Consider the following 13,846-nt stretch of genomic DNA (forward strand, 5'->3'; position numbering starts at 1 on the left):
AAATGCCAAAACTACATAACGCAGGGAACTGTGGCTAGACAATGTAAATTCAAACTTCATGCTTTATACTTCTAAGCAGTTTTAAACACTTATAGACAGTGTTCATATTCCCTTCGATACCGCAGAAATACTGACTCAGTCCTGAGGTCCACTGACATGGTGCTCTCTTTTAGGACTGACCACCACCACAGGTGCCAGAAGCAGGGACAACCCCGTTTAAGAAAGAGCAAGATAACTGCCACAGCTGTAGCTTTTAGAATATGTTCATCTGCAGATCTCCACAACTTCATTACTTCACTGACATGACGCCACACAAAAGGTTAACAAAGACCTCTTTTTGCAGTATTCATATACATTTCCCCCATCTTCCTCGACTACTCTCTTATCACAGTGCTCACTTTTGGGAAGACTAGCTTACAGATCTAAATATACACGAACACGTTACCTCTGCATTACAATACTCATTTTAAATGCCAGTGATAAGGTATGGTAGAAACTACCCTGATCAAGTTTTGTTCACAGAAACTGATTAAACATAAAAGAATGAAGAAAAAAAAAATGTTATCTAATAAAGAAGTTTGTTGTCCACTCACTTTTCTGTTCCACAAAATAAAAATAAAAATCATGTAACAGACTATGGAAAAGGGAAGAAAACCACACAGAACACCCTACATTTTACTGCAGTTTTCTTAGGAAATACTTGGATATTATCATATAATGTAGCAACTAATAAAGCCTTCTAATTTTAGAACTTTTCAATAAGCTTTCCAGTTGGCTTTCTCTCACCTTCGCTTAGACCCAGGGGCTAAGTCATGTACAAGAGCAATAGAAGCATGAAAGTGGCCACCAGAGCAGACAGCCCAATGAAGACAACCACTGCTAAATTAATCCTGAATTTGGTGTTTTCATGTTTGAAACTCCACCTTCCCTTTGAGCTTTTGGTCAGCCTCCAACAGTTAGAGACACAACTACCATAACCATATCTGAACTGTAATATTTCCTAAACAGAAAACTATTCCATATTTGAAACTGAAAGCATTTTCTTCATTTTATTAGGTGAGCAGCAATTACTAAAAAGGAAGACATTTCCTGCAGTGACCAGAATTGACAGCGCAGTGACAAGAAAGTACCAGGCCTCCCTGAAAGATTTCATATGCAGTCAGAAACAGTGTGATCAGCAGTCACAACAATGCTTGGTTTTCAATCCAAAGTGAGGTGCAGTTTTCTTGCCTTTCATATCAAACAGAGTTAAGCAGATTTGCTGGACTTCAGAAGTTTTCATGTTGCTTTTGTGTTCACACATTAGTGCTCTGCTTCTTTCCTCAGATATCCCTCTACTTCCACCTGCAAGTCAGTCCACACACTTAGGCCACTGACTTTAAAGTCTCCATCCCGTGCCTTCAGGAGATTCAGAGTAGCTTGAGTCTGTCCCCTGAGTAGTGCAGATCCCTGACAGAGGCAGCAGAAGCGCTCCCTCAGCTCCTCCCAGGACAATTCAGCTTCCTCAAGACAACTTTTAACCCACTGTCCCCGCAAAGGGTCATATAGCAAGTGGCTTCCCCAGCCGGTTAAGAGGTCCAAATAAGGTTTGCTTAACTGGGAATAGTGACCAGCTAGGGAGGCAAGAAGGGAGCCTGGGAGGAAAAGGCAGAAGGCAGAAAATCTCTCCAGGTTCCCCAGCAGCCAGGAAAGCAGGGGCCCAACAACGTATCCGTCTCCTGTTCCACTCGCCTGGTTTCCGTCTAGGCTGTTCCCATCCCGATCCCCGCCTCCGGCCTGCTCAGCGCCACTCCCCTGCCCCAGCAGCAGCAACGCCGCTGCCACCAGCTCGAAGGCCCGGGGCTGAGGGAGCTGCTCCAGGACACCGGAGAGCCAGCGCAGCCGCCCCGCGGCCTCCCCAGACGGCTCGGCCTCCTGCCCCTCCTCCCGCAGCCGGCTCAGCAGCAGCTGCGCCTCCGCTTGCAGCTGCGGCTCCATCCCCTCCGGGGCCCGCGGCGGGCCGCGGGGCAGCGCCAGCAGGCGGTAGGCGGCCTTTCGGCGGGCGAGGAGCGCCAGGCTGCGGGGCTCGGGGCCGGCCTCCGCGCCGAGAGGCTGCAGCAGGCTGTGGATCAGGCGGTGGCAGGCGGCGGGCGGCAAAGCGCGGTTCTCCAGCAGCGCCAGGCCCAGCAGCTGCGGGCAGCGTCCCAGGTGGGGGAAGCCGAGCAGAGGGCTCGGCTGACCCCGCCGCAGCCGCCGCCCCAGGGCCTCCCGGAGCCGAGGCCGGGTGCGGAAGCGGTCGTGGAGGTGCTGGAAATACCGGGCCCACTCTAGAGCCCTGTCCAGGGTCAGGGAGTCCCAGTCCCGCACCAGCGAGGAGCGGGAGACGGCCAGGAGCGCGGGCAGCTGCCCCACCTGCTCCAGCACGGCCTCCATCGCCGCCAGCCCCGGCCTTGGCGCCACCGGTTTGAGCAGAAGTCCCGCCTCCCGCCGGGAATCGCAGCCAATCCGAGCGGGGGAGGGAGGACATTTGTAACTCTATGGGCTGAATCTGACGTCAATCCGATGCGGATTGCTCTCCCCTTAAAGGAGACTTTGACCGCCCGCCTGCGTCAGTCACTTGTGTCTAATCCCTCAGCCAAGGGCGGGTGGGGGAAGCTGAGCCGAATTAAAGCATTAAAAACCGAGCAGGATTAAGAAGTTAAAAAAAAAAACCAAACAAACCACCAACTAAAAGGCTTAGAATAAACCTTAGAATAACGTTCTTAAATACCCCTTAAAAGAATAAAACTCTGCAAGAGCAAACATGCCCTGCCCACATTGGGGGGTATTTCCCGATTCCTGTAGTACGCCCCGTCCCTGGGGAGCCGCCGTGGCCGAGCTCAGCCCTGTCCCAAGAGAGCCGCCATGGCCGAGCTCAGCCCCGTCCCCAGGGCGCTGCCATGGCCAAGCTCAGCCCCATCCTCAGAGAGCTGCCATGGCCAAGCTCTAGTGTGGAGCCAGGCTGGCTCCCCAGTGCTGCCCACAGCTCGGCACCCTGCCAGGCTTGAACCCTGCTCAGCCCACGCAGCTGGGCTCGCCCTACTGACCTACCAACTAATGGCTTTGCAGCTCATTAATGGTTCCCCGGGGTACCCAGCCTTCCCTGGCTACCTGCGCTAGGCTTCTGGCTGCCTGCAGAGGTAATGGCCAACACCTGCCCTGGCTTTCTGGGCGCCGACACAGCCAGGGTTTCCCACATGGACGCTCCCCAGACAGCATGGTGGAAACGTGCTACAACTGCTCCTCTCTGTAGCGAGGAGAGGCAACCCCTTCTCCCTTTCCCGCCTCGGCCAGCTGAAGGACAGTTTTACATGGCAGGCTAGAGATATTAGGTGTAGCTTGCAGGATGCAGCCTACCTGTTGGAGCAACCGTTCTCAGGTGCTTTCCTCACATCTGTCGCCTCAAGGGCTTCTGCTCAGCTTTCCCTCCATCCTCGTCCCCATAACAGACCTGCCATGCTCAGCGTTCCCTCACGGTGTGGAAGGGAGCAGGCCGGCTGGCTTCTGGCAGCTTCCGCAGGCGCCCCCTGCTCCCCTGTTCCTGAGGGGGTGAAGCAGTGGCGGGAAAGCGGCGGGGCGCTGGAGCTGGTAGGTTTGGGAGTTGCTGAGTGCTCCTCAGGGAGTTCACGAGCCCCGTGGCACAATCCTGGCCACTGAGAGGGTATGGAGGCAGCGGAGAGGCCTGGTGAGCTCCCGGTGCCGTCGGCTGGGTCTGCAGCGGGGCTGCAGCAGTGCCCAGGGCGGGAGGAGGGCAGTCACTGGGGCTGGGCCTGGGGGGGGCACTCCTTCCTCACCCGCGCCTGGCAGGACGTGGCCCCGTGGCCCCATGGCCCACCCCTCCACTGACGGTGGTGAGGGACAACACAAATCCCGCTGCCAGCCTGCCTGAGCAACCACTTTGGTAAGGGCTTTCTGAAAGGCAAGAGCAACACCTGGCAGAGTAAAGGAGGTTTGACTGGAATTTATTGTGGAAACCAGCAACAGAAACCAAACTATAATGCTGTGAGCTACAATACTGTAGGGCAAACCATAATACTCTTCCTCTTATGCAGAACGCATGCTTTCTTCCATACATCTTCCTGCTGGAAATGGTTTCCTCAGAGTTTGTTATCTAAACGAACTACATTTTTGGGTGATGGAGTGAGAGTGCTATACACTCTCAGTAGCAAATATTCTTTAGCTCATATAGTAAGGGACACAACTCTTGTAGCCTCTGAGTTACACTAGACTTCAAACTAACATGGTTAGACAAGAAAGAGGGCCACAACTTTCTTCTACTGCCTTCTTTTACACTAAGGAAAACTGAAGCGGGTGGACAGAGCTGCTGAACCCATCAGAGTCCTGTGCCTCACTAGGAACGTGTTCAGACCTCGTCCCCTGGCAACAGACCCCTACCCTAAAGGTAACTGCTAGCTGTTGGTGATGAGCTTCTCCAATTCACATCATACTTCCAAAATAAAGCAAAAGGGAGAATAAGAAAATTGTAAGTAAGGGTGTAGATACTAGTTTCCCCTCTTCAAACCCTCTCCTGGACTGCCCTGGATGGTTTTTTAGGAAAGATCTTTCTCAAGTACTCCCAAGAAAACAGAGCTCTCGTCTGAGCTCTTAGCCTATTTTCTTATTTCAGTCATCTATTTAAAAAAAACATGGGGTTATAGACTTGATGGTCTACATCACCTGTTGGTTAAGGGCCTAATACAGGAATTAGAGTGAAATTCTATGGCCCTTCTGGTTGAAGGAGCTCATAACAATCCCTCAATATCTATGAATATAATGTATTTTAAGGTATCATTCTAAAATAGATGTTTTTCTCCTGAAAAATCTCTTTTAAGCTTTCTGTTAACTATTTCTGGAGTAATAAACATAAAATTGGATACAGATGGCTAGAGATTTGTTGCATTATTAACAATGGAATTCCTTTTGTTATTAATAAATTCATCCTTACCTATCACCTGCCATACCCATATACTCTGAAGCATATTATAAATGAAGATACATTAAAGAGAAGATGGAACATGCAAACTGTCCAGTTTCATATAATTGAGTGCAACACTTTAGGACATTTTACTTAATGCTTTACTTAAATGGAAAAGTGATCAAAACCTGAAGTGGTTGGAATATGAGTATATATTATGTACTTTGGCCTCTCAGTTAGGTGTAACACAGCATCTCTTGAATTAAGTGCTGTGGCATACAGGAAGAAAACAGTTTCAGTGAATTCCAGACCCATGTTCTATTTTATCGAGGGATATTTTTGGAGGTGCATATGCTCCATGTCATGAAGAAGAAAAAAAATATTACCCTTTACGTCAGAAAACTTTTCACAAGGAATCTTTCACATTATTGCTCTTTTTCTTTATTGGATAAAGTATATGGATTTATATCCTGTGAATGTCTCTGTATGTTTCAGTTGAAAGAAATCAAATAATCACATTTGCAGCACCAGAAAACTAACAAAAACAGGTTGTGAAAAATCTAACCAGGCTGGAAAAAACACTGAGTAATATGGTATCTGGAATACTCTTGCATGCGAAGGAAGATGGCCTGCATGCTCTAATGGGTCTCTGTAGAGCTGACTGAAAAATGGAATATCCATTTTACAAAAAACTCTGAATATTTCAGCACTTGGTTTTGTCTCAAATTAGGATGAAAAGTCTAAATATCAGCATTTTTCATAAAGGGGATACAGTTTGACATCTCTGTAATAAAATGGTTCCTGCAGAAAGACATTTATGTATTTCTAGGTATTGCAGCTGTGTTTGGAGTCTCCAGTCATGATGGGGACAGTTGATGCATGTAATGAAAAATAGAGCCTGATCTGAAGAACTAGGAGAGTTCTGCATAAAAATGCGTTAGAAGATGAATTCAAGGAACAAACAAAAGGAACAAAATAATAGACAGTTATGATTTATGTAATAAATGATTATACTACAATAGCCCTTAAAAATAGTAATTGCTTTTCCACACTCACCATTTACTACTTCCAGTTTTGTGTTACTATTTAAGAACCTGACCACTCTGAGAATGTGTTTGGGGATCTTCTACTGTAAGACTGGAATCTATTTATCTGCTGATGCAGGTGCCAGGTAGTAATCAAATTAAACTGAACAAATGTGGTTTCTTTCTCACAGGTGAACTATTTTCCTGTAACTTTTAAGTGCTAGTACTCCCTTTTCTATGATTAGTCTTAGTTGTAGCTTGAGTAGCTCCAGGGTTTTTCCTACCAACAGCAAGATTACTAAGCATTAAAGTTTTCATTTTGTAGTTACTGTCTATCCGCTTATGCTAGGTCTGTTGCTACCCGATAGTATCGCTGAGGTGTGTAGACATTGTTTAAAAATATCTGTATGGCCCTGAGTTGGTTTTCTACCTAAGGAATGTCTATGGGATAGCGGGGAGACACTTAGAAGGTAAGCACTGCAAGACTGAGGAGGTGAGGCAGAGAGTTAATATTGGGGAAGGAGATGGGAAAGGTTGGGTTAGGATTTCATGAGAAACAGGTAAGAGTACAGAAATAGCTCTGTGTGGGTGGGTGCTTTCCTACTTATCTTGATTACTTTTTAAGAAAAAAACTAAAAGTTCACTTCTGGACCTCACGTAGGTCTTTGGTTGTTTAATATTGGTCTGCTACCCCTATTAATGACTCTTGTAGTAGTCTCTCATACTGTTTTAGGCTGTGTTTGGATGTGTATTTCATGTTACATAAACTATGCAGTCTCTTTATTTTTTTCTAACAAGCAATGAAACCCACAAAGGTATCTTAAAGCAAATCATACAGGCTATATGTGTGAGTGCATGAGGCTTCCTTCTGTGAAGGATGGGGAAACATGTTAAAGTAGAATTTTTCAACTGTTCTGAAGAATTATCACTTCTTTACACAGTCTGAAAAGTAATCTCTTCATTTTGTCTGGTTTAAAAGCAAAGAAGAAAATAGAAGAGAGAACAGGGCATATTTTGTATGATAGGCTAAAGTACAGATTTACAATTGCAATATATCGCATTGTTTAAGCTCTCTGCTATATGCTTCTTGCAAGTAGCTATGATACAGTGAACAGGGATAGCTACTGTTTCTTGTGTCGTGGGTTTTGGTTCGAGTTTTTTTTTCTTTTTTTTCCCAATAAAGTCTATTTTTTATTTTAATCTCTGAAATGAGCATTAAAATAAGAAGAGTCTTTGAGAGTATTCATCTACTGTTGTGTTAAGCTGTAGTAAATGTTTCTCCATTACAGCTTGTGATTGATAAGATACATGGCAAAGAAAGTTGTTGAGCAAGTAAGAAAAGTGTCTCTTAGATACAGAATCTGGGAAGTCATTTCCACAGCTCCCTGAAAACAAGCCCGCTTTTCAGTGAAGCACTGCAAAACAGTTTCACAAGCCCTGCGTTTTGTATGAATTACTGTACTGTTTTATCTAAGCTGAGAAGTCAAGTAAGAGACTCATATGAAGTTTTATGGAACTAGTGAGTTTCTTCACTCTGGTTATGGAGCCAGTAAAATTCAGCCTGGCAGGGAATATCAGTTTTGAAGCAAAATTGGTCAAAGTAGCCAGAAGTCTGGATTCCATTGTTGTATTTTCCTTCCTCTCAGAAGTCATATTGGCTGTAGCATGGTTATACTATTTCTCCTGAACAGAAATTTAGTTTTCTGTTACTCAGTATACCTAGCATTATAAAACTCCAAAATGGCCTTTCCTTAGGTAGGAGGTGTTAATTCAAATTACAAAAATGAATACATTAAGAGAGATGTATGATGTTTGTTTAGCTGCCTAACATTGCGTGCTAGGAATAAGGTTATCGCACTCATTATATAGGGAATTATGCATCCTGATGATTCTGAACTCATGGACTATTCTTGTAGAATTTCTTCCTATTTCTGCAACAAACTTTGCAGAAAACTGAGGTTATTAGTCACGCCAGTACCTGGCAGACTCTGTCACCCCTTCCATAACTTCTGGTGAAGGCCTTAGAATTTTTTTGTCAATGTAATCTCTCATATCTCAAAAACTAGCAAGGCTGTGGTGAGCTTTTGGAATGAGAACAGAACCACTGTGTGATAAAATTGCAGAATAAAGGTCTACTAATTTGTACATCAGAATAAAGCCTACTAATTTGTACATCAGCATGAACCCCAGACTGTACAAAAGGCATATCTGTCAGCAGGGGGTTTTCCCCTGAAACATCTTTGTGCTACGCTTCAGTTAGGATAGCACGATAAATGCTGCACATGCTGACTGTAGTGTATCAATGTATTAATAGCAGTGCCCATTTGCGATGAGTTAGACCTATGATTTGAGCAATTGGTGACAATGACCAAGCAACAGTTGTATAATGCACTAGAGTGAAAATTGATTGAAAAATCCATGTGTTGAAAGAGTGCTATATGTAACGTTTCATAACTGAGATAAGCAAAATTCCTAATTAGAGTGTTTTTTAGGTTATGTCTGGCCATACCAGAACTGAATTTTTAGGAATCTAAACATATAAACAGGCAGGCTTTGCTGCCTAGCCCCATTTCTAATTTTGATACTACGAGTCAGGACTATGCTAGCAAAGCTACTAAGCTAGGGTATAGCTTTTCAGTACTATAGACGTAAATATAAGTAAAATTGAGTGGCAAATTGTGCCACCTTTTTCTGACTGTGAATAGTTGATTAGAAGGGGTGATGTTACTACACACTTAAGAAGGTCCGTCTCACCAGGTAGGCCACATTAAATGATCATGTGTGCACTCCAAAACCAGTTGCAGTTCTTAAGTGTGTATTAGCTACAACTAGTTTTGCCTTCAGGTTGTTTGAGCTAATGCATTTTAGCTTACATTTGCTGTGGGATAAGAGCAGGCATGCGGTCAATATTGCTCAGCTGATGAATGGTAAGGTATTAAGCTGTGTGCTTTGATCACTTGCCATTGTTTATGATACCTTTTAGAGAGGTTTCATTTGCTGCCTGTTGTGGCTGTGAGTTTGATAGATCACAGCATGTACTCATTAGAGTATTTGTCCACATGCCTTTTTCTGGGCTTTTTTCCTTTAAGCCAAGAAAACTCTTAGTTACTTATGTTAAGTACTTTTATTACAGGTGCACAAATTCAGCCTTCTGAGGCAGTTTGAACCCATTCTCCCCCCTCCCCCCTTTTTAGGGCACCTGTTAAGAAGTATATTAAAGAGCTATCTGTTTCAGAGACCATCTTATCAGAATCCTCTGAAAATAATATTCCATAAAGCATGAGTCATAAAACACTAGCTATGGCTAAAGGTTTGTAATTTTGATGTATAATGCTGTGGTATGAAGTCAAGCATACTAGGACTAAGCTTAGTCTAGCATCATGGGTTTAGTATTTAACAATGAAGTATCTTTAAGAGTATTGAGGGGGAAAAAATCTGTACATTTAAGAATAGCATCTAAAAATTCTTTCCTACATAGATTCTGTGTGTTTCCACGACAGTTAAATTGCTGTCATTCACAAGAGTACAGGGAGATCTTATAAACACACTTTCATGTTGGAATTGGTTATATTTTTCACTTACATAAAAAGATACATAAAACTCAATGCAAGACAACTATGTATAGAGCTATTTAGACGTATGTCTGGATTCTAATAACATAAGCCACTTGGATTTTTCACTTTCATTGCCCTAATATCCTGAAAACATCTTAAATTATCAGATACACTAATATTACTCCTTCATAGCTCTGTACAGTGTCTTTACAAATAATACATGTCTGTGTATACAGAGATAGCTACATTAACACACACACATGCACATGCTGGATAGACATTTCTTTTTTTTTGAGCAGTAAGGCTTTTAAGTATCTGTTGTTTCCATTTTCATGTCTCCAAAGCTTTTATGTGAATTCTTCCAGCACATTTCTCATTATTCTCTCAACCTTTCCTCTGCTGGATGGCTGGGGTTTCCAGACATATAACCTGAAATGTCCTGGGAGAATTTACATAAAAACAATAAAGCCAAGGAAATGGAAACCACAGAATATATACATAAATTTTTTTCAGTCTTTGCTAAGAAGCTCATTGGTTAATATTTACAAAGGAATTTGATTTTCCATATTAACATCCTTTTCACTGTGAAGCAAATGTGGGAGAGTGGGATGGTAAGAATCATTACTTAAGTGAACAGGAGGTTATATGTTAATCTCATTAATGATTAAAAGATTTTACTTTTCTGCATCCTAGTATATCAAGAACAACATCCCATGAAAAAAAAAAAACATACAAATGGCTGAATCAAGCAAATGTTAATGCAAAACTTTGAAGGGATTTTTCTTCCTGTTTAAGAAAAGTTGAAGAGTTTTTTGTTTGTGTATTTATCTAAACACGTATAAGGGAATACTGGTTTCTGTTATCTATACTCATAGCATCCTCTGAAAGCAAATCATTAAAACTGATACAGCTGCTTATAGGATCAATAGTACAGTAAAACAATTTTGGTGTCTGTTGAGGGCCGCTCGTTAATCATGAGTTGTGTACTTGCCTCTGGGAAATGCCTCTGGCAGGTTTTGACAGGATCTTGCTGATGGTAAGATGCTCATGTCACAGAAACCACTACCATAACTGTCATATTGTCCTGATAGGGATATTTTCTGCAGAAAGGGCAGGCCAAATAAACACAGACTTAAACTTTTTTCCTAGCTCCAGAGTTTTAACTTAATGGTGTTCTTTAAGAAGAAGTTCTTCTCACATTTTACAGAAAATACTGGTATTTAATTAGTAAAAATGTCCAGAAACCAAAATATTTTGATCTGGTGTTACAGTTTTCCACAGGAGTTAGGATTTGTGTATTTCATGTTAATTCCATATTGTTTTGGTTACCTGACTTGGTTCCTGGCCCACTGCTGAACCACACTTAAGGATTTGTATAATGGCGAAGGTCGGAGCCTTTGTGTGTATCCAAGAAGCACCACAATACAGGTAATGTATTAGAATATGCTAGTTCATAGCTGAACCTGAGACATTGCCGTTAGCTTTCTCAATAAGACAGGAAATTAGCAGTGCTAAAACAATGCATTCTACTTGCAGAAAAGAATAACAATGAGGGTGGTTGTTTTTTTTGTTTTTTTTTTTAAAAAAAAGCAGAAATGAGTTAGTAGCGCATAGGATACTTGCATAAACCTAAAAGCCAGCAGAATAAAATTGCTGTGTGGATCACATCTGTGGATGGGATGAAGGCAATGGGTGAAGATGAATTCCTAGAATTAAGGAAAAAGTCTAAAAGAGAGGTCTGCTTTATTAAAGGTCCCATTTTTTTGGTAAGAAAAAGGTAACAATCATCCAGTATTAAACCTGGAAATAACCAAATTCATATTAAGTCAATTTGTTCTAGTGAAAACAACGAAAACACTATTCTTGGTTGACACCGCTGCTGCAAGCATCCTTATATTTCTTGATGTTACAATAGCTTCCCTTAGTTTGAGAGAAATACATGTGTAACTACATGAAGAAATTATTACTCTCTAATGAATGTACTGGAGTCTTATACCTGCATGGAGAAAATAACAGTAATGAAACAATGAAAAATTATTGTTTGTATATGTTTTTCTTTCTGTGAAATGCTGATGCTCATCAAGTGTTTAGAAAGAGTGTGAAGTTCTGTTAATTGATAACCTGTGATCCTTGAGGGCTGGAACTGATTCCCTTGCTTTTTCTAGGAGGAGTTGGATCTAGTAGTTCTTAGAAAAGGGACAATATGGGTCAAGTCTTCCAGATAAAACTTGCCTATGATTGACTGTTCAAAAACACCTAAGGGAGTTGGGCGCCTTGCCCCAATAGCAAGTCAATGGGAAGCAGATGCCGAAGGATCTTAAGAGCTCTTGAAAATTTGTGTATTAACAGAGATGCTTGTGTCCCAGTTAGGGATACTCATTCATCTAGCGAAAGCATCTTGTGCAGCTGGCAATAGTCACGATTGAAGCTTTACACGGGAAATTTAACAGTTTATAATCTGGATGTAACTTGCGTAAATACTGCAGTTCTAGCGGATAGATGCTATGAACTGTAGTGCAGAAATGATTTATCCAAGAGAATAATCCAGAGCATTTCCATGGGAGTAATCTGAGTAGCTTTTTAATCTCAAAATTAAATTTGCTTCTATTTTCTTGGGTAGTCTTTGCTATCAAACAGTGATTTCACTATGAATGAGGGGTTAGAATTTCCTGCTGAATGAAGTTGTCACATAAAATTACTTGGGACAAATCAAAATGTTAGTTTAGCTAAAATCAGTATGCTTTGTTTAATATGTTTGACTTAACTTTTAAATGAAAATTTTAAAATTAAATTATTTTCAAGATCTAAAAAATGCAACATTTGTTAAAAAAATTTCAAAAAGCCTTCTAATTCTGTAGTAACATTGAGGAAGGAGGGTTACTTTTATGTCAAAAAATTTTTACTCTAAGCAGAGAATTTGTTTGGGAGATTTGACTTTGAGTAAGGCAGTTTCCAGTCTTCCATTGAAATATTTTGAACCTTCTCTTATTAGTTCGAATGGATGTTCACCAGTTTGGCCTGCTCTTCCCTGACTTGATCTATTCAAAGGACTTGCAAAAGAAGAAAGGGTTGTGTCAGTCCCTGTCCTGTTGACAGGATCGAGATACGTGGCCTGGTTCAAAGTTACCCTTTCTCTTGCTGGTGTGGGAAGAACTGCAGAAAATGAAGAATTGGAAATGTAGAGACTGCCTGGTAGGATGCAGTGGTTCCTCAGACAGTAGGCTTAGCATGGGTCGATATCCAAATGGAAAATGTTTGTTTCTCCTCTTGCTTACGTTATGTTGTTTTGCTGTTTGTTTCTCTGAATAGATAACTGTTTTTAATAGCGTTTTATTCTTCCTGGTTTCCAAGTCCTTTCCTTTTACAGTTTTTGCAAAGTTTTCACATGGGAATGATTTCAACATGTGTACTTAGGCTTCATACTAGATATGTAAGGTTCAAGTTATGCACAGCCCATTGGTTCTAGGCAACTTGTCCTCCAAATAGACGCCTTCTGCCTAACTTGCTGCTCTGCCTAATGCATCACTATCTCAGGTAATTGGAATTAACTAGTTTGGGTGGGAAGTACTGACAAAGATGTTGATCAAAAATAACAATATGGGTGTTATTTCTTTTTCTTTATTATTTTAACATATTGTTTTAATTAGTAAATTGCAAACAGTGACTTCAGTCCTGTTCCGAGTATTGCTCCCATTATAATATTAACGGACATAAACAGAAGTTTAATCCTTTGGATTTGGTCATGGATTTCCCATTAAATTTGTCCCCAAAGTGCTTCAGCGTCCCAGTTGTTAACAGCTCACTGAACATACCCAGTCAGTTGTAACTAGTCTGTATACAAATTACTGCCATGTTCGGCAAAATCCATGGAATTGTTCTGAATCCCTGGGGAGAGTTTTGTTGAACTTTGCAAAACTGGGAGTCTTTGTTAGACTTTATTTTATTTTTTAGTGTCTTTTCAAGAAGAGATATTCCAGACTCTTTTTTCTAAAATTTACACATTGTGGGCCTGGCATTCTTTGTACTTGTTCCACTTTCACAGTAGCGTAAATCTCTTGGCTTCCTTAGCATTTCTCCTGATTTCTGTCTTTTACAGCATTTCATGACGAAGCAGCTGGTGAACTCAGTTTAGTTGTAGGATATGAAATATGATTATCTGTTCTGCTTAGGCTACCAAATTTATTATTAGGTCCATAATCTAGTTCTTATTATTAGAGTAATAAAAATTAAATTAACCCTAAGAAAATAATTATTTTTATCTATGTCCAGTAAGAGCGTATGTTACAGCAGCAGATGTGGATCACCAGTTATGCTTTGGTAGATCACTGCGTATT

The 13,846-nt window shown here is 41.7% G+C and overlaps 1 protein-coding gene across 1 annotated transcript; it reads right to left on the bottom strand.

The window, feature by feature from the left end:
- Positions 1-1,035: 1,035 nt before the first annotated feature.
- On the bottom strand, positions 1,036-2,429 carry FANCF (FA complementation group F). The gene has a single exon (XM_009461506.2). It carries the CDS (start codon positions 2,410-2,412, stop codon positions 1,303-1,305), a length of 1,110 nt encoding a protein of 369 aa, XP_009459781.2. The 5' UTR covers positions 2,413-2,429; the 3' UTR covers positions 1,036-1,302.
- Between the last annotated feature and the right edge of the window lie 11,417 nt (positions 2,430-13,846).

The sequence above is a fragment of the Nipponia nippon genome, unplaced genomic scaffold (assembly GCF_047370975.1).
Source record: "Nipponia nippon isolate SJK-2023a ecotype South Korea unplaced genomic scaffold, ASM4737097v1 scaffold_10, whole genome shotgun sequence".
NCBI lineage: Eukaryota > Metazoa > Chordata > Aves > Pelecaniformes > Threskiornithidae > Nipponia > Nipponia nippon.